This window comes from Neopelma chrysocephalum, unplaced genomic scaffold (assembly GCF_003984885.1).
Source record: "Neopelma chrysocephalum unplaced genomic scaffold, ASM398488v2 Primary Assembly neopelma1_175, whole genome shotgun sequence".
Lineage (NCBI taxonomy): Eukaryota > Metazoa > Chordata > Aves > Passeriformes > Pipridae > Neopelma > Neopelma chrysocephalum.
This window is the reverse complement of record NW_020897837.1, coordinates 492,702-514,673: the sequence shown is the minus strand read 5'-3', so window position 1 is coordinate 514,673 and position 21,972 is coordinate 492,702. Positions and strand designations below refer to the sequence as shown.

Below are 21,972 nucleotides of genomic sequence, written 5' to 3'. Positions count from 1 at the left end.
GATGGGAACTCTGCTGTGGGTCTGCTCTGATTCCCCATAAATCCATCTCAAACCCCCCAGTTCTATATTCACTCTGCTTGGCAGGAAATTCTTGCCTCTTGTCATCTCCAATTTTTGGGACATCAGCTCTTGGCTCCGTTTCCAGCTCCCCATGGATTGGGTTTTGGAAGGAGGGTTGTTCTCCCAGCTCCCTGTGGATTCTGTTTTGGAAGAGGGGTGTTCTCCCAGCTCCCCATGGGTTGGATTTTGGAAGGAGGGGTGTTCTCCTAGCTCCCCATGGATTGTTTTAGAAGGAGGGGTGTTCTCCCAGAGGGGTGTTCTCCCAGCTCCCCCTGGATTGTTTTGGAGGAGGGCTGTTCTCCCAGCTCCCTGGGGATTGTGTTTTGGAAGAGGGGTGTTCTCCCAACTCCCTATGGATTGTTTTGGATGAGGGGTGTTCTCCCAGCTCCCCATGGGTTGGATTTTGGAAGGAGGAGTGTTCTCCCAGCTCCCTGTGGGATCTGTTTTGTAGGAGGGGTGTTCTCTTAGCTCCCCATGGTTGTGTTTTGGAAGGAGGGATGTTCTCCCAGCTCACTGTGCATTGGATTTTGGAAGGAGAGGTGTTCTCCCAGCTCCCCATGGATTGTTTTGGAAGGAGGGGTGTTCTCCCAGCTCCCTGTGGGTTGTTTTGGAAGGAGGGGTGTTCTCCCAGCTCCCCCTGGGTTGTTTTGGAAGGAGGGGTGTTCTCCCAGCTCCCTGTGGGATCTGTTTTGGAAGGAGGGGTGTTCTCCCAGCTGCTTGTGGGTTGTGTTTGGAAGGAGGGATGTTCTCCCAGCTCACCATGGGTTGTGTTTTGGAGGAGGAGTGTTCTCCCAGCTCCCTGGGGGCTGTGTTTTGGATAAGAGGTGTTCTCCCAGTTCCCTGTGGATTGTGTTTTGGAAGGAGGGGTGTTCTCCCAGAGGGGTGTTCTCCCAGCTCCCCATGGATTGTGTTTTGGAAGGAGGGCTGTTCTCCCAGCTCCCTGTGGGTTGGATTTTGGAAGGAGGGGTGTTCTCCCCAGCAGCCAACAGAGCTCCAGGGTTTTGTTCCTCTAATCTCTGTTCTTATCTGGGTACACAAGTCTCAACCCAGGGAAAACTTTCCATGCCACCAGGGCGGAGGCTCTGCGGGAAGAAAAGGCTCAGAGATGCCCCAGGAGGCCCTTTTTTGAGCAGGGTGTGAGTTGTCCCTGCAGCTCCTGGCCAAGGCTGTTCCCTGGGCTATCTCAGACGTTCCTTAGGGAATTCAGGGGAGCTTTTCAAGTTTTCACTTGGAAAAATCCTGCTTTAGCTGTTATTCCCCACCTCAGCATCTGTTGTGAGTTACCAGGAGGTTCTCAGGGTTGTTGTTGGTCACCTGGAACGTTCCTCCTTTCTCCTCCTGGTTTCCTCAGCTGGGTGTCAAAGAGCCTTCCCAGGAGAGCTCTTTGTGTGGGATTTTGGGCTGGCCCTGCTCTGTCTGGAGGGATCCAAGTGCACAGTCTGTCCCCTGGCAGGGAGGCAGCAGGGCTGGGGTTTTGGTGTGAACAAGAAATGTTATCTGACCCTCGGGGGACTGGAGACACAACACTGATAGAGCTGAGCCCCTGGGGGAGAGGAAAGGGCAATAAAGCAAATTAAAGCGCCGGCAGAAGCTGCAGTTTGGGACAGGCCTCTGTGCTGCCCAAACCTCTGCTGGGTTGGCCAGGGGCTGAGGTGTCTCACCGACCCTCAGGGGCTGCTCTTGTGCTGCCTGATGGCTTCACAAGGAGGGAAAACACCTTGGAATTGCAAAATCTCTGCTCAGCTGTGCTCCCACGCGCTGCCTGCAGGTAGAGGGCTGTGGCAAAGGCTGGAAGGCCTTGGAAGCGTGGAATTCCTGAGCTGGAAGGGACCCCCAAGGATCAGAGCACAACTGCTGGCCCTGCACGGACACCCCAAAATCCCACCCTGTCCCACAGTGTTGTCCAAACCCTCCTGGAGCTCTGGCAGCCTTGGAGCCGTGACCAAACCCTGTTTGGAGCCTGTTCAGTGCCAACCACCCTCTGGGGGAAGAACCTTTCCCAAATATCCAACCTGAACCTTCCCTGGCACAGCTCCAGCCATTCCAGGGTCCTGTCCCTGCTCCCAGAGAGCAGAGATGGTGCTGCCCTTCAGACCCCACTGAGTCTCCCCTCAGCCCCTCCTTGTGTGGCTCCTTCAGACCCTTCCCCATCTTTGTGTCCCTCTCTAACAGCTTTAGATCTTTCTTATGTTGTGGTGCCCAAAAGTGCCCTCAGGACTCAAGGTGAGGCCACCCCCAGGGCAGAGCAGAGCAGGAAGGTTGGCTGGATTTGGGGAGAGGCTCTGGCCTTGCACTTCTGTCAGTAAAACTGTATTTTCCCACGTTCTAAACGTGCTTTGCCTCGTGTTTTCTGAGTCCCAGTGACAGTGATGCAGTTGGGATTGGACTGGGAGTGTAGTGATGCAGTTGGGTTTGGATTGTGGGTGCCCAGAAGAGATGGGGGATTGATGAACGTGGCAGATGATCCACATTGCTGGGATCCTGCAGCTTTCCTGGGATTCATCACAGGGTGACATCCCTGGAAATGGCAACTTCAGCCTGGACAAAGGACACAACATGAAAGGGGGATGGTCATCAGAAACCACAGGCTGAGAGATTGGAACTGAAGACTCCACTATTTCTAGTATGAGCTGGAGTCCACAGAATCCTGGAATGGTTTGGGTTGGAAGGGACCTCAAAAATCCTCCAGTTCCACCCCTGCCATGGCAAGGACACTTCCCACTAGCCCAGGTTGCTCCAAACCCTGTCCAGCCTGGCCTTGGACACTTCCAGGGTGTTATCTTGGGGCAGCCACAGCTTCTCTGGGCAACCTGTGCCAGTGACCCCAACCCATGGAGGGACACCTGGGAGCTGTTGGAATTGAGGAACTCCAGGGTCCAGACTGTGCAGAATTCCTTCAGCCCAGTGACATCTGTGTCACTCTGCCTTTGGGTGGAGCTTTAAGTGGGAAGGGCCTAAATTGACTTAGGTCCGATCATTTTAGGGACCTTTTCCAACCTTTTCTGTGATTCTGGATGTGCATATTCAGTGTTTTGCTCTGAGTGATCCAGTGAACACATTTTGAAACGTGTTGGTGCTTTGAAACACATATTATTATACACAGAAATTATTACACACAAAAATCTGGAGGTCACCAGTTTTCTTAGGTTAAGATAAACCCAGCTTGGCCTTGCTAGTTTAGATCTCTTAGCACTGGAACCTGCAAAGCCAGGGTTGTTATTTTGTTTTTCCCCTCCTTTCCCTGGCTGCCTGTGAGGTGCTGGAAGGGCACAAGGTATTTTAGCAGAATTCCTTGTTCCACTCAATAACAAGATAATGCACTGTGAGCTTCTGCCAAATATTTGAGACTCTGCACACGCTGCAAAATCCAAGGAAAGAAGGAAAACTTGCTGCATCCAGTGCTTTGGAGGCTGGTTCAGTGCAGGATTTACTCTCTGGGAATCTGTCCTTGAGGATGAGCTGGGAGGAGACGTTGCTGTTTAGGGGAAACTCTTATTATTTATTATTATTATTATTTCAGGGAAGCTGTGGGAAATGGCCGAGTTGTGGGGAGAAGGAATGTGTGCTCACATCCCGTGGTTCTCCTCGCTTTCTCCTCCTGCTGAAAATAACTTTACACTGAATTTCTGCCTGGTTTCAGCCTTTTCTCTGAGCCCTGGAGGGGGTGAAGCAATCCCTGTGTGTGGGGTGAGACAGGACAGGGCTCTGCAGGAGGAACAAGGACCTTGTGGTTCAACCCCTGACCTTGCACCACCCTGGAGCATCAAACCATTGCAATTGGAATATTTTTTCATAGATTTTCTCACTGCATAAAATTCATTTAATGAAAGGTAAAAGTGAGGACCTGATCCCTTAAAAAAAAAAGAAAAACACCCAAATTTTTGGACATTTCTTTACCAGCTCAGTGTTCTTGTTGTGGTCTCAACCAAGTTTGTTGTAGGAGCTTCAATTTGCTGGATCATCATCAACTGAAGAACTTTTCTCCATTTAGCCCATCCCTACTTGGTGAAAATACCCAAACACTTCAATAATCTCTCATTCCTCCAAAGCTTAGGCACATTTTGGGTTTTTTTTTAATAAGAAGAAATCATATCATCAGTCAACCACTGGCAAAAGATCTTGTTCCTGTTCCAGTGATGGGCAAGATTATTCAAAACAGGAGCAGAATTCTGATAAAAAATGGCACGAGGTGCTTGCAGAAAGAGTTTTGCATCATCAGACACAACAGGGTTTGATGCAATGATTGCAAAATATTTGACAGGAATGTGCTCAGTGCCAAGAGGCCACTTGAAATATGAGGAAGTTGTGCTGTGGAGGGGCTGAAAGTGTCAGGTGGAATTGAGAGCACTGGGAAAACACTCCTGGCAAATTCCATGGGCTTTGTCTCACACCCCGAGCAACTTGGACTTTACTGTTCAATTAATGACAATTTAGATAAAAATAGAACCTAAATCTTCTCATCCCTAATCCAGTACCTCATCCATGGGTCCATGGGCAATGTATAATCTTATTTTCATCCTGTGCAAGGAATGGAATTTCTTCTTTCTTCCTGACTTATTACTGGAATATTGGAGTTTCTGTGGTTGAGGTGCCTTCTCACTGCTGCAGAAAGGGGACAAAGCTGCACTTGAAAAGAAAAAAAGACCAAATATAACAAGATACACGTAAAAAAACCCCATCAAAACACAAATATAACCACTCTAAACTCTTAATTTATAGTCAGGGGGTCTCAGATTTGTGGTTCTTCATGGGAGGTTCTTTGCTAAATATATCAATGGTGGTGGAGGGGAACAACAACAAAACCCACCAACAAAGAAAAACCCAAATAAACCAGCCTCCCCTCCTCTCTTCTTCTCTTCTTTGCCTGATTATTCCCTTAAATCCCTTTGCCTTCTTGGTGCTGCCACTCAGCTGGACATAATCCCCTGGGATCAGGGGGGTGTCTGGCTGACTCTGAGCACCATCCATGAGGATATTGTGGACTATAATCCATATATATATAGTCCCTGTGTGCTTGCTGAGGGTCTGTGGGTTTAGTTTTTGGGCAGGTGGAACCTTAGGAAAAGAGTCCAAACTTGGAGTTTGGGTAGTGGAGAGTTGGGATCCCAGCGAGGCTTGAGGTTGGAATGTCTTGATGTTTTCCTGGCTGAGGGTCAGGGAGAGACCCAACCCGAGGGATGTGGCCATTTAAAACAGAGCAGGTTCTTCTCCTCATGGGTTTAATTTGTTGTTTTTGGGGCAGGAACTTCAGGAGGACTCAGGGGGATGGAAACTTGGCCGTGGCAAAGAGAGGAACCCTTGGCAGAGGGTGCTTGGTCAGGCACAGCCAAGGGGTGCAGGGGAGGGGGAAGAGAAACACCCCCTGGTCTCAACTGGTTTGGAGGTGCTGGAGGAGAAGGGACAAGGACTTTCCCTCAGCTCTGCCTCTCTGTTCTCTGCTCATTGAGCAAAGATCCCTTGAGGATGCAAGAAATTCAGCTTTTTTTTTAATAGGTTTATATTTTTGTGATTTTAACATCAAAATAACACCCTGGAAGTGTTCAGGGTTGGAGCAACCTGGGCTGGTGGAAGGTGTCCCTGCCCATGGCAGGGGGTGGCACTGGATGAGTTTTAAGGTCCCTTCCAACCCAAACCATTCCATGGTTCTGTGAAAATACAGGTCAGACCCTAAAGAGAGAAGAAATGTCCCCCTCAGTGACACGTCCTTCTGAGTCCTGGGGATCACAGCTGTTATTTTTATCTTATACTCTCTAGATCTTGATCAAATAATATTAATAAGCAGGATCTGTGCCAGGACAAGCAGTTCAGGCTCTTCCCTAAAAAGCAGAGGTGTCTCCAGAGCAGTAAGATCTCAAACTTGGAAGATCAATAGATTGGGGTTGTGGAAAGGTGGTGAGAATTACACTTGGGGTGTCGTTGCTGTAGACAAGAAAACCATAAATATAGATATAAATATAAATGTAAATATAAATATAAATAAAATACACATATAAATATAAATAAAATATAAATATAAATTTAAATTTAAATATAAATCTAGATATAAATATAAATAATATATAAATATAAATCTAGATATAAATATAAATATTTTTGGTTCCTTTGCCAGGCTGGTACCGAGGCTACACCCTCCGAAATAAATCGAAGAAGGTACGACCTCACTTTTTATGCCTCTCATTTTCATCTCACACCTTGCCAGGCCCCATCCAGTGCTCTAATCTGCTGTATTTCTTGTCTTAATATTGTGTCCTTTTCTTTAGTGACAGAAAAAATGCCCTTGAGCTCAAAGTTTCAGAGCCATTAGCTGGATATTCCCCCTCTGGAATCACGAGGAATGCAGCTTGAACTCCCCAAATTACCTGCTCCACATCTGCATCCACGAGTTTATTGCTTTATTGTTATTATGCTCTTGGACCTGGAGTTAGTTATGTTTAATGGTAATATCAGAGTTTTGATTTGGCTTGGAAAATATTCCAGGAATTACACATAGCCTGGATCTCAGCCAGGCTGCTCCAGGTTTGTGGCTCTGGCCCTGAAGCCGCAGGGAAATCTGCTTTCCCAGAGGATTCCTGGCTCCTCTCTTGTGGTACCATCCCTCAGCTTCCATTTTTTTTTTGGCATAAAAAGGAATGAAAAGGGAACAGAAAAAGTTTCTTGGAAAGTTGCTCTTAAATAATGGAAATTTGGGAATTTCTGCAGATGCTGGGGGAGCTTTTTTAGAGAGACACAAGTCCAGGGCAACCTGGCAGATGGCTCCAGGAATGTTTTGTAGCAAGGACAAATGAGTATAATTGACAATTAGCAGGACTTTACAGCATTTCATGCAGGAAGATGGGTGTCATTAGAGGGAAACAAAGAATTGCCTTCTCTGAGGTGCCAAATATCAAATATGTGGACTCTTTAGTGGCTTTTTTTCCTGTGATGCTGGGACATTTCTTACCCTTTTCCCCTCCTTTCTGCTGAATGTATTTTTGTCCCCTCCTAACCCAGGGTGTGATTGATTTCTCTGATTTCTCTGTTTGTTTTTAGGGCATTTTCCCAGAAACCTACATCCATTTGAAAGAGGCCATCGTGAAGGACCGGGGGTAGGTCAGCAGTGAAACCAAGGGATGCCATTCCCTTTAAACCCCAAAACACCCAATTCCAGGAGCTGTGGTTGTGACAAACACTCCTGCTCTGTCTCTGAGCAGGGTTTGCCTCCTGTGCCAGACTTCCAGGGCTGCATAATTTCATTTTTCAGAGCACTGCCATCCCCAAGCAGTTGTGAGGAGGCTCTTGGCAGGATTAAGGGAGCTCTGCTAGACCAGTTAGGAGTGGGGCAGGTCAGTGGAGCTCCTCTGGGGACTCCTGCAAGTCACAACAGCCTCCTGCTCCCAGCCAAGGACCCAGCAGGATTCCTGTCTTGGAAAACATTTAAGGAAATGACTCCTGGTTCAGTTCCTAGAGCTCAGTCTCTGGTTGTCAGAGCAAGAGGAAAACAGCAGTTACAAAGGAAGAAGCTTTACAAAGTGCTATTTTATTTTTATTTGTTAAGTAACTGTTACCATTGCAAGTGGTGCTTCTTCCAAACTGAATTTCTCCCTGTTTATTCTTTTTCTGGGATGGATACATTGGGAATAACAAGACTGAAAGAAGCTTGGATTAAAAATGGATAATGAACGTGCACGTGTGTGCTGGAGAAGATCTTTAGAGTCTTGCCATCCTGTGTGAAAATCATCCCCTCTGAAACTTCCTTTTACCTATTTATCAAAAAAAAAAAAGGCTGTTTGACCGCGAAGTTTTAATCCTGAGTGTAAAACCTTCCTTCTGTTCTTCTGTTTTCTCCTTTTTTTTCCTCCAGGCAACACGAAACGGTGATTCCAAGCGAGTTACCCCTGGGACAGGAGCTCACCTCCACCCTGAGGGAGTGGGCAGTGATCTGGCACAAGTTGTACGTGGTGAGTTTTCCTCAGTTTTGTCACAAAACCTCGGGTGAGATGAGCTTGGGCTGTTCACAGCACGTGCAATGGGATTTAAAGCAGCGTTTTAACACTTCCATTGAGGTAAAAATGGTGTTGAGAGAGGCTAAAAGTGCTCTGATGTGGGATGGCAGAGCTGAGGTTGTCATCTTCCTGCATGACACGCAGAAAATTCCTGCTAATTGTCAATTATACTCATTTGTCCTTGCTACAAACCATTCCTGGAGCCATCTACCAGGTTGCCCTGGACTCGTGTCTCTCTAGAAAAGCTCCCCCAGCATCTGTAGAAATTCCTAAATTTCCATTATTTAAGAGTGACTTTCCAGGAAACTTTTTCCTGTTCCCTTTTCATCCCTTTTTATGATTAAAAAATGGAGGCTGAGGGATGGTACCACAAGAGAGGAGCCAGGAATCCTCTGGGAAAGCAGATTTCCCTGCGGCTTCAGGGCCAGATCCACAAACCTGGAGCAGCCTGGCTGAGATCCAGGCTATGTGTAATTCCTGGAATATTTTCCAAGCCAAATCAAAACTCTGATATTACCATTAAACATAACTAATGCTGGCCAGGAAACCAGGAGGTTTTAACACACCTGAACCAGGTGTGCTCGAGGTTTGTGGATCTGAAGCTGCAGGAAAATCTGGTTTCCCAGAGGATTCCTGGCTCCTCTCTTGTGGTACCATCCCTCAGCTTCCATTTTTTAATCATAAAAAGGGATGAAAAGGGAACAGGAAAAGTTTCCTGGAAAGTTTCCTCTTAAATAATGGAAATTATTTAAATAATGGAAATTATTTAACACACCTGAACCCTGTTTTCCTGGAAGGATTGTAGGGATTTAACAGACTGCTTGATCCTCACCCCAAAGTGCCCTCATGGAGTCACCTCAACTCCATCCCAAGCCAAGGCAGGACAGGGATTTTTTGGGCTTCCTCAAGTGGGTTCTTCTTCTCAAAGAGCTCCCAGGAGTTGCCTTCTTTTGAAGGTGATTATTAAAGCACATTAAAGACTCAGACTTGACTTTTCTTCGATTAGTAGCGAGTTCGGCCTGCACAGAATGTGCTTTAATTAAGATGAGAGAGTTTAAATCTAATCACTGAGTGCACCCACAGCAAGTTTTCCTGTTGGAAACCTCACCAGGCCACAAAGTTCATTTTGTTTGTGTGCCACGAAACCACAAGAATTTGTTCCACCCTCTTAATTTAATGAGAAGCTGGATGGGATGGAATTACTGTGTGAAAAGAGAGTTTTGTTCCTGGCTTTTTTTTTTATTCCTGAATAACTTTAGGATTGTAGCCTCAGAATCTATTTTTTTTTTGAAGAGCAGAAATCTTTCATGTTCTTGTGCTTCACCGATATAAGTCCTAAAATAGGCTTGGAAAATGTTGTGGTTTGAAATGGATTTGAGTTTGTTTTATTTTCCCCTGCAGTGTGTATTAAAAGAATAAAAAAAATAAAAGGCTAAAGGAGGAAGGAGGTATTTGAGGAGAAAAAGGAAACGTGAGGGGATTTTTTTTTCCTTTGGCAGCATTTAATTTCACTTCTTCAATTCCTGTGGGTTTCATTACAGCAGTGGGTTTATCTCCACTGCAAAATAAATATAAAAATGAGGGAGGGTTTTTAACTTGATTTGGTTAATAGGAATTAGGTGGGGAGATAACTCAGCTTTAGCTGATGGCACATTGAGGTCTGTTCTGTATTGCCCTAAAAACCCACACAAATTGCCTTTTCCTTGCAAGTATTTTTATGCAAGGACAACCTTTTTTTCTTTGTTTATTAAATAGATCTCTTTGTTTATTAAATAGATCTGATATCCTCCCTGTAGCAACTCAAACCTCTTGTAGCCTCTGTCACCCAAATCAAGAGGAAGATGGTTGTTTATAACTCCCTTCAGATTTGGGGGGAAATATGAGTGATTTATATCATTCATGTAATTTAATTCATCATTCACGTAATTTAATTAATCATTCATGTTATTTGCAGAGGTGAGAATGGGGAAATCATTGAGCTGAGGTTCCCTTTCTGCTGGGGGGGAGCAGTTGGGGTTTGTAGTTAAAAATTACCAGCTCTGCTGCAGTCACAGCCCAGTCAAGACCAGCAAGGAACCACTGGCCAGTTCCCACTGGCTGGGGATGGGATGGAGCCAAAAACCTCTTGAAAGGTCATTTTGGAGCTGAATAACCATAATCATTGTCCCAGAAACTTCCAGTTTGTGGCCCTTCCCTGGGAAAATGAGCTGCTCTTGGCACTCAGAGTCATCCCAGGTGGCAAAGAGAGGAGGAGGAGGCCTGGACTCCCTTTTTTAATGGTTTAAATGTTTTTAATGGTTTAATATTTTGTCTGACACTTTTAAAAGCTTATTTACTTCTCCAAGCTCCAAAGAGGGTAGGTTTGCACACACCCATCCATGTTTTAATTACAGCTTTGGAGCTTGGAACTGTAGGAACAAGGTGCAGAGATGGGAGTGATTTTGTCAGGGTGGAACCAGCAGGAGAAGTATTTTTGTTAATTAAGGCTGATAACAGCAGGGATGGCAGGAGGAAACTCTTCAGCAGGAGTTTTTGATGTCCTGTTCAGTCAGTGCTGTGTAATTACAGCTGCTGCTCTCCCAGCAGAGAGGAAAATGCAAACGGGAGGATCCACTCAGCTGATTGTTTTAGAGCATTTTTGGGCAACCCCTGACGTGGTTCTGAGCAGCTACAGCTGGGGTGGGGTGTGAAAACATGGGATGGGCCAAGATCATGGGTCAGGAGGGGGTTCAGCTGGATATTAGGGAAAGGTTGTTTCCTCTGGGAGTGGTTGGGCACTGAATATTTGTTCTTTCTATATTCTCCCCAGGGTTTGGTCACAGCCCCCCAAACCTGACAGAGCTCAAAGAGCTTTTGGACAACTCTCTCATCCCAGGGTGGGATTGTTGGGGTTGGATGGATGATCTTTGTGGGTCTGGGATTGTTGGGGTGTCTGTGCAGGGCCAGGGGTTGGATGGATGATCCTTGTGGGTCCCTTCCAGCTCAGGACATTCTATGATTCTCTATTAAGTTGGCATTCCTGTCTCAAATCTACTAGAACACACTTGTGGTCACTCAACATCCTCTCTCTGCCCTGTACATAAAATTCCCCAGCAGAGCACTTTTGAAGTGCTGGAAAACACCAGAAGCCTATTTTTAGTCCATGGGTTTTTTCTGAAAAAAAAAATGTCCTGGGGAAAGGTGAAGCCCTTAAAGACACTTAAAGATCTTAAAGACACTTAAACCTTGGCTGTGCAAAGCACTGGAGAATTCATTCCTGGGGTCTCATCTTGCAGGATCACCCAGTGCCTGTTTCTCAGGTATTTGTGGTTAAATACAACTTGTGGGGTTCTGTAGCTGGGGACAGTTCTGAGCTGATTGAGCTCAGTAGTTTTGGGCTTTTCTTGTTTAAAATTGTCCCTTTTTTCCTGCAGAACAACAAGACAAGCCAGTTCAGGCACGTGCAGCAGCTGACCTACAGCCTCATAGAGTGGAGGTCCCAGATCCTCTCAGGGACCCTTCCCAAGGATGAACTGGCTGAGCTCAAGAAGAAAGTCACTGCCAAGATTGACTATGGCAACAGGTAAATCCAAACTCTGCCTGGAGGGCAGGGGGAATCCCAAACCCCAGGAAATGCACAGTGGGAGTGACCACATGCTGAATTAGGTTGGATTTTTCCCTTGGAAAGGTGATGATGGCAGCTTGGAGTGCCCACCAGGGTGGGACTGCCTGGCAGGTGGGTTTACCAGAGATCTCTTGGACTTGGCAGGAAGCCTCACCTGTCTTAATTCTGCATAAATCTGGCATTTGATGGCATTTCCCAGGGAGAACAATTTGTTCCTGGTTGGCTGGAGCCAGGGTTTGGCTGCTGGTGGTGAAATAATTTGCTTTATCAGCAACTGAGGAACAGGATTCTGTTGGCCACCAGAACTCCAGCTCTCACTGGTTTGCACAGAACAGGGACTGTCTCCAGAGCTCATTTATCTGCCTGTCAGACTTGATTCAAGTCAAATAAGTCAATTAAGAAGAAAGCTTGTGGCAAAGAATAATAATCAGCATGGTAGCTACACGTCCACCTTCTGAAACAAAGCCCTGCAAGCAAGAATGAGGGAGATGCCATCCTGGAATTGAGTTCCCTGTTAATTTGTGCTCTTGAAGCCCCCTTTGCTGCTCCCAAAGTGAACCAAAATTCCCCTCTTGTCCCCTGTGCTGCTCAGGATCCTGGGCTTGGACCTGGTGGTGCGAGACGACAACGGGAACATCCTGGACCCAGATGAGACCAGCACCATCTCCCTCTTCAAGGCCCACGAAACTGCCTCCAAAAGGATTGATGAGAGGATCCAGGAGGAGAAGGTGCCTCTCCTGTCCTCTCCAAGTCCCTGGTGCCCGCTGTGTTTGTGCATTTGTGCTCCTTTGGCAGCACGACCGAATTCCTCTGGGGGTTTGTTTTTCATGGGAATGTTCCCGTCCCTTGCAGTCCCTGCAGCAGAGTTTGGACCTCAGGGGGCAGCCAATCTTCAACTCCACCCACACCTACAGCCTGTATGTGAACTTCAAGAACTTTGTCTGCAACATTGGGGAAGATGCCGAGCTGTTAATGAGCCTCTACGACCCTGATCTCTCCCAATTCATCAGGTAGGGACTGTTTTTAAGAGGTGATTTAATCATCGTGGTGGTCCTTTTAAAGAAGCCAGGAGAGGTTAGAAAAGAAAATCCAGCAGAGAAGTTTTTTTCAGTTCTGTGGTTGCTGCCCCAGTGGGGTGAAATTAATTCTGATTAATTGGGAATTAATTTCAGCTGAGATGGGAAGTCAAGGTTCTGACTCCCCCCCTTAAAGCTGAGATCCATTTCTGAGCCACATCACCCAAAACCCCAGATTGTCTTTTTCTATTCTCAATTTTCCCAAGGCTGGAGGCATTTGATTAATTGTTTCCTAGTAAATCATGTCCATACCTGATGTTTGCTGTCCAGGCAGTGCAGGGTCACATCTAAGAGCTGGGAATTTTGTGTTGGTAGGGAGGATGTAAAGAACTTTATCAGGGAAGCAAGTCTGTGTCAGGAACACTCTGTCTCCACCACTAAGTTATCAGGTGTGGAAATGCAGCTGGAATTACACAGGGAAGCAGATGGGAGTGCTCACAATGTGCCCTCACCCTCTGAAATGAGTCACCTCAGAGTCATTTTGGGATAAAAGATTTGGGCAGAATTCTTCAAATATTCCCAAAGGATCAAAATTCCCCTCAGAGTCATCTTGGGATAAAAGATTTGGGCAGAATTCTTCAAATATTCTCAAAAGATCAAAACTCTTTCCAGCTTCTGCCAGGAACTGGGAATACCAGGTGTCGATTTATTTAAATTTCTTTTTTTCCCCCCTTTATTTGCAGTGAGAATTACCTGGTTCGTTGGGGCAGTAACGGGATGCCCAAAGAAATTGAGAAGCTAAATAACCTGCAGGCAGTGTTCACTGTGAGTTCAGAGCATCAGGGAATCATGGAATGCTTTGGGTTGGAAGGGATCAAAAAGGTCACTCAGTGATGGGCTGGGACACCTCCCACTATCCCAGGTTGTTCCAACCTTGGCTTTGGGCACTTCCAGGGATGGGGCAGCCACAGCTTCTCTGGGCAACCTGTGCCAGGGCTTCTCCATCCATTAATTCCCAATATCCCATCTGTCCCTGCCCTCTGGCAGTGGGAACCATTCCCTGTGTCCTGGCACCATAAATGTCTCTGCACCTTCCTTGCAGGTTCCCTTGAGGTCCTACAAGGACCTTCAGGGCTCCCTTTAGGCCCTGGAGGCCACAATTTTCACCTTTTCAGTCTCCCAGAGTGTCCTGCTCTCTCTGCCTTCCCTTCCATCCGTGAAGCAGATTTTGAGATCATTTTATTTCAATTTATCTCCAGGACCTGAGCAGCTCTGACCTGATCAGACCCAAGATCAGCCTGGTGTGTCAGATCGTCAGGGTGGGGCACATGGAGCTCAAGGATGGCAAGAAGCACACCTGTGGGCTCAGGAGGCCCTTTGGGGTGGCAGGTAGGACAGAGGGACCCCATGGAGAGCCTTCCATGGCCCAGGGACTGGGACAGAGGGCTGGGAACTGGGAATTCTGTGCTGGGACCCACCAGAGTCAGCATCTCTGCTGCTGCCCAGCTATAAATAGTCCCCTCTGAGACCTCTAATGAAGGTTGTCCAGGAGGATGAAATGCTGTCACTGCTCACTTTTGTCACCTCCTGCAAAGATAACTGGAAGTTTTAATTATTTTTTTAAAATTTGAATGAAAAAAGGTTTTATTTTATATGCATATTTATTATGTTTGTTCAAAGGAATATAGCTTAACTTGGTTTGATAAAGCTTTGTATGTTTTTTTTGTTAAAAGGAATGTAGCTTAACTTGGTTCTATAAAGCTTTGTATGTTTTTCAACCAGTATATGTGTTTTTTATGTGAATTAAAAACCCCAACAATTTTTATGTGAATAAAAACCCCAGTGCAGCAGCTTTATCAGGGCTTTATCCAGGAGGGATTTTCTCCTCGGGGCTCGAGGGATAAGGCTGGAGGTTTTACAGAATGAGATGCCCAGTTCCTCTTTGATTCCTGTGATCTCCTGGGAAAAGACTTGAAATTTGTGGTGGAAAACAAACTAAATAAGCAATAATAGCATTTGATTATAAATGTAATTTCTCTGCTGTGAAAGCCCTGAGCCCTTACCTGGTTTTTATCACATATTCACACTCACTGACTTGCTGATCAGTGAACTTTTTGAGAAGTTCAGATGAGGGTGGTGCTCTCTGCTGAGAATCCCAGAGTGGTTGGGGCTGGAAGAGACCTTAAAGCCCCCCCAGGGACACCTTCCACCAGGGCCAGGTTGCTCAGAGCCCTTGTCAGGGGTGACACTGGCCCCAAATGAGCCCATTGTTGTTTCCATCATGAAGGGCAGAGCTCTGGGTGAAGGGCAGAGCTCTCTGGGTGTTCTTGAGCAGTAAGTGCTGCTCTGCTGTCGTTGCAGTGATGGACATAACTGACATCATCCATGGCAAGGTGGATGACGAGGAGAAGCAGCATTTTATCCCCTTCCAGCAGTAAGTACTTGGCTCCAGGGGTCACAGCTCTGCCTTATTAAAGCCATTGTCCTCTGCAGGAGGACAGATCTGTCTGGGGGCCTGGCACTGCCCCAAGGGCTCTGCAAATAGATCAGGAGCCAGCTCTTGGAAGGGGAAGGTTTGTGTCAGTCTCCTGCAGCCTTTGTTCTCCTCTCTGTGTGCCCATGACAGGCTGGATTGCTCGGGGAGTTCTGGCAATCAGCTGGAATTTCTCCCTGGGAGGGAAGAAAGGAGAGCAGGGTGCAAAATAATGGTTGGGAGACCTGGGGGAGGTGGTTTCCAAACTGTTTGAGGGGTGAGAGGCAAGAATTTCAGAAACACCTGAGCACAGAGACACATCCTGTCCCTGCTGGGTGGGACCTCTGCCTCTTCCCTCTCCAGATTTCCCTGCAAGGGTCAGAGGGTGGGAGGGAAGGGATTTTTCCCAGAAAGCCCAGTGAGTTCTGCATTCCTGCTCACTTTTTTGGCACATTCCAGGCACTGAAATGGAGCTTGTTTGGGTAGCCCCAGCCATGTTGTTACAGTCCTAAATATAGCAGTGCAAGTGCTGCAGCCAGATGTTATTACAAGGTATTTTCAGGGCCTGGAAGGATGGCTTTTCCTTTGCAGAATAATGTCAATCTGATACTTTATGGTTGGGTTTTTTTGTTTCTTTGTTTGGGAGGTTTTGGGGTTTTTGTTTGGTTTGGGGTTTATTTTTGTTTGTTATTTTTCTCTGTTTGCTCGGAGGTTTTTTTTGTTTGGGGTCTTCGTTTGTGTTTCGGTTTTGTTTGTTGGGGGTTTCGTTTGTTTTGGGATTTTTTGTTTGGTTGGTTTGGGGTTTTTCCCCCATTTTCCTTCTGCTCTAATGAGGCTGAGTTTGAATGCACAGCTGGACACCTCAACCTGTGAAGAACACAATTTTGTGTCTCATTATTGCTGGTGTGGGTACAGGAGTGAAGTCAGGTTCAAGATCCAAAGCTCAATAGATGTGTCTGTGACTAGGGAGAGGTTCATCACTTGTGATATCACAGCAGTCATTAATTCTGTTACTTTACCACTAATTAATCTGCATGGCCTCAGGTACAGCTGAAATCAGGGCTCAGCTTAGTGTTACTCATCCTAAGCCTGATGTCCTTCCTGGCTTGAGAGTTTAAATGTGCTTCCCATGGCTTTGTGCAGGTGAAGAAGTAAAAATCCACAGGGAATCCTTTAAAAAACCCACATTTTCCTGGAAAACAGCCTTTTCTTGTCCAGGTTGATGTCTGCTCTCTGATTTAGGATTGCCATGGAGACCTACATCAGGCAGAGGCAGCTGATCATGTCCCCCCTGATCACATCCCATGTGATAGGGGAGAACGAGCCCCTCACCTCGGTCTTCAACAAAGTCATCGCTGCCAAGGAGGTGAATCACAAAGGCCAAGGTACAGCCCTGGGAGAAACTGGGCTGGGGAAGGGTTCTCCTGCTTGCTGAGGAGATAAATGCTTTGTGGAAGTCCAGAGATCAGGGCCTGGGGGAGTTTGATCCCTTCCCTGAGCCAAGCCTGTGTTCTTTGTAGTGGTTGTCACCCTGCACATGTGGATCTAACCCAGAAGCTCTTCTTACTTGACTGAGAAGAGCTTCTCCAGCTGATGGTTCCCTGCTAATAATGCAATATTTCTAACCCAAAATGGTTTATATGGTTTATAAAATCCTGTCAGGTGAACATTCCTGCCAGGTGAATGTTCAGCTTAAACCCAAACCTGAATGGCTTTGGGTTTAAACTGAATTATTCAGGATCCTTCTACCCTTCCCTGTGTGTGTGTGGCCTTTGCTCAGATACACTCAGGATTCACCTCAAAAAGTTTGTGTTTTAGTTCAGAGCATCTTCTTGCCCAGTAAAGTCTCACTCAGCATTAGGGAGATGCAGAACTGGGCAGGAAAGAACCAGCTTGAGATATTTAAGGAATTGTTGCAGGAAGGTCACAGGAAGAAACAGGTTTTTATAAACACGGGCTTAAAATTCATGGGTTTGTACCTTTTTTCCTTTTCTTTTTTTTTTGGCAGTAAACAAGTGTTATCTTCCTTTTCTTAGGTCTTTGGGTCTCCCTGAAGCTGCTCCCTGGGGATCTGGCTCAGGTTCAGAAGGATTTCTCCCACCTTGTAGACAGATCAACTGCTGTGGCTCGGAAAATGGGATTCCCTGAGATTGTCCTTCCTGGTAGGTCCCCTGTCCCTTTGCAGATGGAAAGAGCCAGTTAAAATTCTAGAATTTCTGCTATAAAAAGATTTATTTCGAAGCTGTCAGAAAACTTTTTATTGTTCTTCACATTTCCAGGCAATTTTTAATTAGTTTTGTCAAAAGAATTGAAAGCATGAGTTTCCTTTCTGATAGAAAAATGATAGTTTTTTGGTATAAAGTGTCTTTTTAGTCAGAGGCATTTTTGTTGCATGTAGGTTTGACCCTGTATAACCCATTCTAAGTGGATTTAGCCCTGTAGAGCTCGTTATTTTTAAAAAAATACATAAGGACAAGGGGTTTATAAAACGGAAAATGGTTCATTTAAAAGGATTTTGTGTAATTTGAGATGGAGGTGAAATGGTGGGATGTTGGGTGTCATTAAAGGTCCCTTCCAATATTCTGTGAATTATAGAATATATAATAATCACAATATTGGTGATTCTGTGAATTACCCAAAGGCTGAGGAGAAGATGAGGGTAACGTGGTCCCCAGGGATGTGAAATGTCCACCTGGAAAACTGGGTGAGGAAAACCCTCATGGAACTTTCTGGATTCCAGGTGACGTTCGGAACGACATCTACGTCACCCTGATCCAAGGGGAGTTTGACAAAGGGAAGAAGAAAACCCCCAAGAATGTGGAAGTCACCATGTCTGTGCACGACGAGGATGGAAACCTGCAGGAGGTACCGGGGCCTCCGACAGCTGCATGACCCCAAATCCTCCCTGCTCTCATTCCAGAGCTCACCTTTTCCTCCCCCCCTTCCCTGTGTGTTTTTGTCCAAAGAAAGCCATCCATCCTGGGGCTGGTTATGAAGGTGTCTCCGAGTACAAATCCGTGGTTTATTACCAGGTCAAGCAGCCCTGCTGGTACGAGACCGTGAAGGTACGAGGGGCTCAGTCCCTGTCCTGCTTCCTTGGGGTGGAATCACAAAAACACGGAGTCAGCCAGGTTGGAAAAGACCTCTGAGATCATCGAGTCCAACCTGTGACCCAACCCCACCTTGTCACCCCCACCATGGCACTGATGCCACATCCAGGCTCTGCTTAAACACCTCCAGGGACGGGGACTCCACCCCCTCCCTGGGCAGCCCATTCCAAGGGCTGATCCCTCTCTCTGGGAAGAATTTCTTCCCCATGTCCAACCTAAACCTGCCCTGGCACAGCCTTAAGCTGCCCCCTCTTGTCCTACTGCTGGTTCCTGGGAGCAGAGCCTGACCCCCGGCTCCCCCCTCCTGTCAGGGAGTTGCAGAGAGTGAGAAGGTCTCCCCTGAGCTTCCTCCTGTCCAGGCTGAGCCCCCCCAGCTCCCTCAGCTGCTCCTCACAGCACTTGTGCTCCACACCCTTCCCCAGCCTCGTTGCCCTTCTCTGCCCCTGCTCCAGCCCCTCAACATCCTTCCCAACCTGAGGGCCCAGAGCTGGGCACAGCACTCGAGCTGTGGCCTCCCCAGTGCCCAGGGCAGGGGCACAATCCCTGCCCTGCTCCTGCTGCCACACTATTCCTGAGCCAGGCCAGGCTCCATTGGCCTCTTGCCCCCCTGGTTCCCCCTGGCTCATGTTCAGCTGCTGTCATTTAGTCCCCCCAGGGCCCTTTCTGTCCCCCCACTCTGTCCCAGCCCGTGGGGCTGCAGGGGGTTGTTGTGGCCAAAGGGCAGGACCCGCCCTTGGCCTGGTTGAACCTCATCCCATTGGAATCAGCCCATGGATCCAACCTGTCCAGGTCCCTCTGCAGAGCCCTCCTGCCCTCCAGCAGATCCACACTCCCCCCAGCTTGGTGTCATCAGATTTGCCCGTGGTTCACTCCATCCCCTCATCCAGCTCATCAATAAAGATCAAACGGGACTGATTTCAACCAGAACTGGTTTAAAATCAGAAGGTACCTCAATCCCTGAGTGTCCTGTAAAACCTCAGGAGGTGGGGAAAGGTGCTGCATGTCCCTGCTGTCCCCTGTGCAGGTGGCCATTGCCATAGAAGAGGTCAGTCGGTGCCATCTGAGGTTCACTTTCCGTCACCGCTCGTCCCAGGAATGTGAGTACCAGGAATGGTCTGTGCTCTTCCCACCCTCCTGGGGATTTCCTGAGCGTCCACCACAAGTGTGGCTCTTTTTCTGCTCGTTCCTCATTTCTACTTATTTCCAGGAGCTCTTCTTACTTGACTGAGAAGAGCTTCTCCAGCTGATGGTTTCCATGCTAATAATGCAATATTTCCAACCTAAAGCTGTTTATATGGACATAAAATCCTGTCAGGTGAACGTTGCTGCGTGTTCTGAATGGCTTTGGGTTTAAAGTGAATTATTCAGGATTGAATAATTGTGGATTTTTTTGGAAGCCAGAAGCAAAATAACTCAGATTTTTCACCGTGTGGGTTTGGTGCTGGCGCTGTTCTAAAACTGAAATTAGAGAAGGAGCAGCATGATGACCCCCTTAAAAGACAGTTATCAGTGCTTATTATTGCTCTGGCTTCTCAGTGCGTGGTGTTGGTTTTAATTTATATCAAGGCCTTGACAAAATTCAGTGCAAGGCTTGGTGGGCTTCTAATGGTCTTCCTGTAGGAGGATTTTTACTCAGGTGAATGAGAGGCTTAATGAGAAAATGAGAGCCAGAAGTTTCATCAGACAATTTCAGAGCCCTGAAACAAGATCAACAACGTGAGAGTAAGCCCTTGAAAGGCTCTCCAGAAAATCCTCTGGGAGATGCACAGACTTCCACATCCATTCCTGACAAACAGAGGTGCAAAATCCCGACCAAAATGTCTCTGCAGTTGTGTTTCATGGAATCATTGAATCATTAAGGTTGGAAAAGACCTCTGAGATGATGGAGTCCAACCATTAATGTGTCCATCCATCAGCACAATCAAGCACTGAACTGGTGTGGTGAGAGATGCTGCAAAGGGGATGTTTGTGTAGCTGCAGGTACCTGGGAAGTGCCTTGAGATCCTAATAAATAAAAAAGCTGCTGCCTTAGATAGAGAGCTGCACTGTGGATGGTATGCACATAAACAAGGCAATTCCTAACAAAGATTTCTCCTGGTGTTTGCAGCCAGGGATAGGTCTGAGAGAGCTTTTGGCGTGGGCTTTGTGAAGCTGATGAACGCAGACGGGACAACGCTGCAGGATGGCAAACACAACCTGATTGTTTACAAGGTAACCTGGGCATTGGCAGCCTTGCCTTTTGTCTGACTGATCAAAACACTCTCTTGGCTGATTTTCCCAGCTACAAAGTGTGTGGGTGGTGAGGGGAGACCCTCCTGAACTCTGTGGTTTGGATCTCTGAAAGTATCTTAGTCTGTCTTAGTCCTTTGGCTGCACGGGCAACTTATTCCCTGAAGTGCAAGGCCCAAACAATTCCAGAGATTAAAAAGTGTTTCAAATCCATTGTGTTGAAGTTTGGCTGCAGCTGAGAAGTGCAGGAGGTCAGATGAGTGTGCTCAGTGTGAGATAACCCTTCTCTCTGCTGCGCTCGACCCACAGGGCGATAACAAGAAAATGGAAGATGCCAAAAGCTATTTGAGTCTTCCTTGCACCAAAACGGAGATGGAGGAGAGGGAGGCTCCTTCAGGGAAGAACCTGCACCACCTGGCCAACTTCACCCCCACGAAAGACAGCACAAAGGACAGCTTCCAGATCGCCACTGTGATCTGCTCCACCAAACTCACCCAGAATGGTACGTCCTGCGCTGGGGGTTTGAAGCAAAGAGGGCATTTTCTTCACCCAGATGTTTTGGCAGTGCAGGATGGGTGGGCACAGTGCTTGAGCTTTAATTTTGCTGTTTTGGTTGTTAGTGGCAGCCCATTGTTGGCATCACATTACCAGTACAAGCTACAGAGGTGTTTGTGCAGCCACTGGCAACCACATCCCGTGAATGTTGTATCCAAACTCCCCCTGTTAAATCCTTGTGGAGAAACGGCACCTCCCAGTGACAGTGTGTGTGTTCTCTCAGCATTGTGAATGTTTCAGGTTAATTATCTTCTCTGCTATTAAGAGAGCAGCAATTAGAACTGAGCTCTCCAGGCTGCTGTTGTACATTAACTCTGCTTTTCATGCTGCCAGAGGGGTCAGAACGAAGGGATGTGCAGATGGGAACGAGTGCAGCGTGTGCTGGGAGATGATGGGAGACTTCCAGTAGCTCTGGAAGGCTCTTGGGCTAAGCCATGCACTCTGATAAAATCCCTGGCTTGAGACACCTCCTCTGAGTGAGTGAGAAACCTGCAGAACTGCCTCCAAATGCCTCGTGTTGTCAGGGCTGCACCGAGGTTTCCTTTTATAGCAAAACTTCCCTTCCTCGCCACGACAGAGGAACCACCTCCAGGTAACATTCTGTGCATCAGGGTGACTTTTCCTCTTACACTGCTGCTAAAAATAACCTCTAGACTCGTTCTGCAGCCCTTAAGTCAGCTGGGGGGGGGTTGGAATTGCTAATTGCTGCCGTTGTTGTGCCCTTGCCAGTTGACCTGCTGGGTTTGTTGAACTGGCGCTCCAACTCCCAGAACATCGCCCACAACCTCAGGAAGCTCATGGAGGTGGAAGGAGGGGAGATTGTGAAGGTATTCCCAGGGATTTGGGTCTCCTTTGTTGTTGCACAAGCTCAGGTGGTTGACCTTGAAGGGTTGGGGCTGTGCTGTGCCCAAAAAGGGGCTGGGAGGGCAGTTCCAGGGGAATC

The 21,972-nt window shown here is 47.1% G+C and overlaps 1 protein-coding gene across 1 annotated transcript in view; it reads left to right on the top strand.

Annotated features, from left to right (window-relative positions):
• Window positions 1-21,972, top strand: part of DOCK5 (dedicator of cytokinesis 5) — a 76,968-nt gene that overhangs the window by 16,752 nt on the left and 38,244 nt on the right. The window contains exons 3-19 of the mRNA XM_027701952.1: window positions 6,170-6,210; window positions 7,090-7,145; window positions 7,901-7,997; window positions 11,456-11,604; window positions 12,239-12,374; window positions 12,499-12,656; window positions 13,406-13,487; window positions 13,922-14,051; window positions 15,024-15,096; window positions 16,378-16,520; window positions 17,172-17,297; window positions 17,876-18,000; window positions 18,102-18,200; window positions 19,270-19,342; window positions 20,353-20,456; window positions 20,784-20,976; window positions 21,759-21,972. The exon at window positions 21,759-21,972 is cut by the window's right edge and continues 25 nt beyond it. Coding sequence (XP_027557753.1) covers window positions 6,170-6,210; window positions 7,090-7,145; window positions 7,901-7,997; window positions 11,456-11,604; window positions 12,239-12,374; window positions 12,499-12,656; window positions 13,406-13,487; window positions 13,922-14,051; window positions 15,024-15,096; window positions 16,378-16,520; window positions 17,172-17,297; window positions 17,876-18,000; window positions 18,102-18,200; window positions 19,270-19,342; window positions 20,353-20,456; window positions 20,784-20,976; window positions 21,759-21,972 — 1,999 coding nt within the window. The remainder of the gene's footprint in view (window positions 1-6,169; window positions 6,211-7,089; window positions 7,146-7,900; window positions 7,998-11,455; window positions 11,605-12,238; window positions 12,375-12,498; window positions 12,657-13,405; window positions 13,488-13,921; window positions 14,052-15,023; window positions 15,097-16,377; window positions 16,521-17,171; window positions 17,298-17,875; window positions 18,001-18,101; window positions 18,201-19,269; window positions 19,343-20,352; window positions 20,457-20,783; window positions 20,977-21,758) is intronic.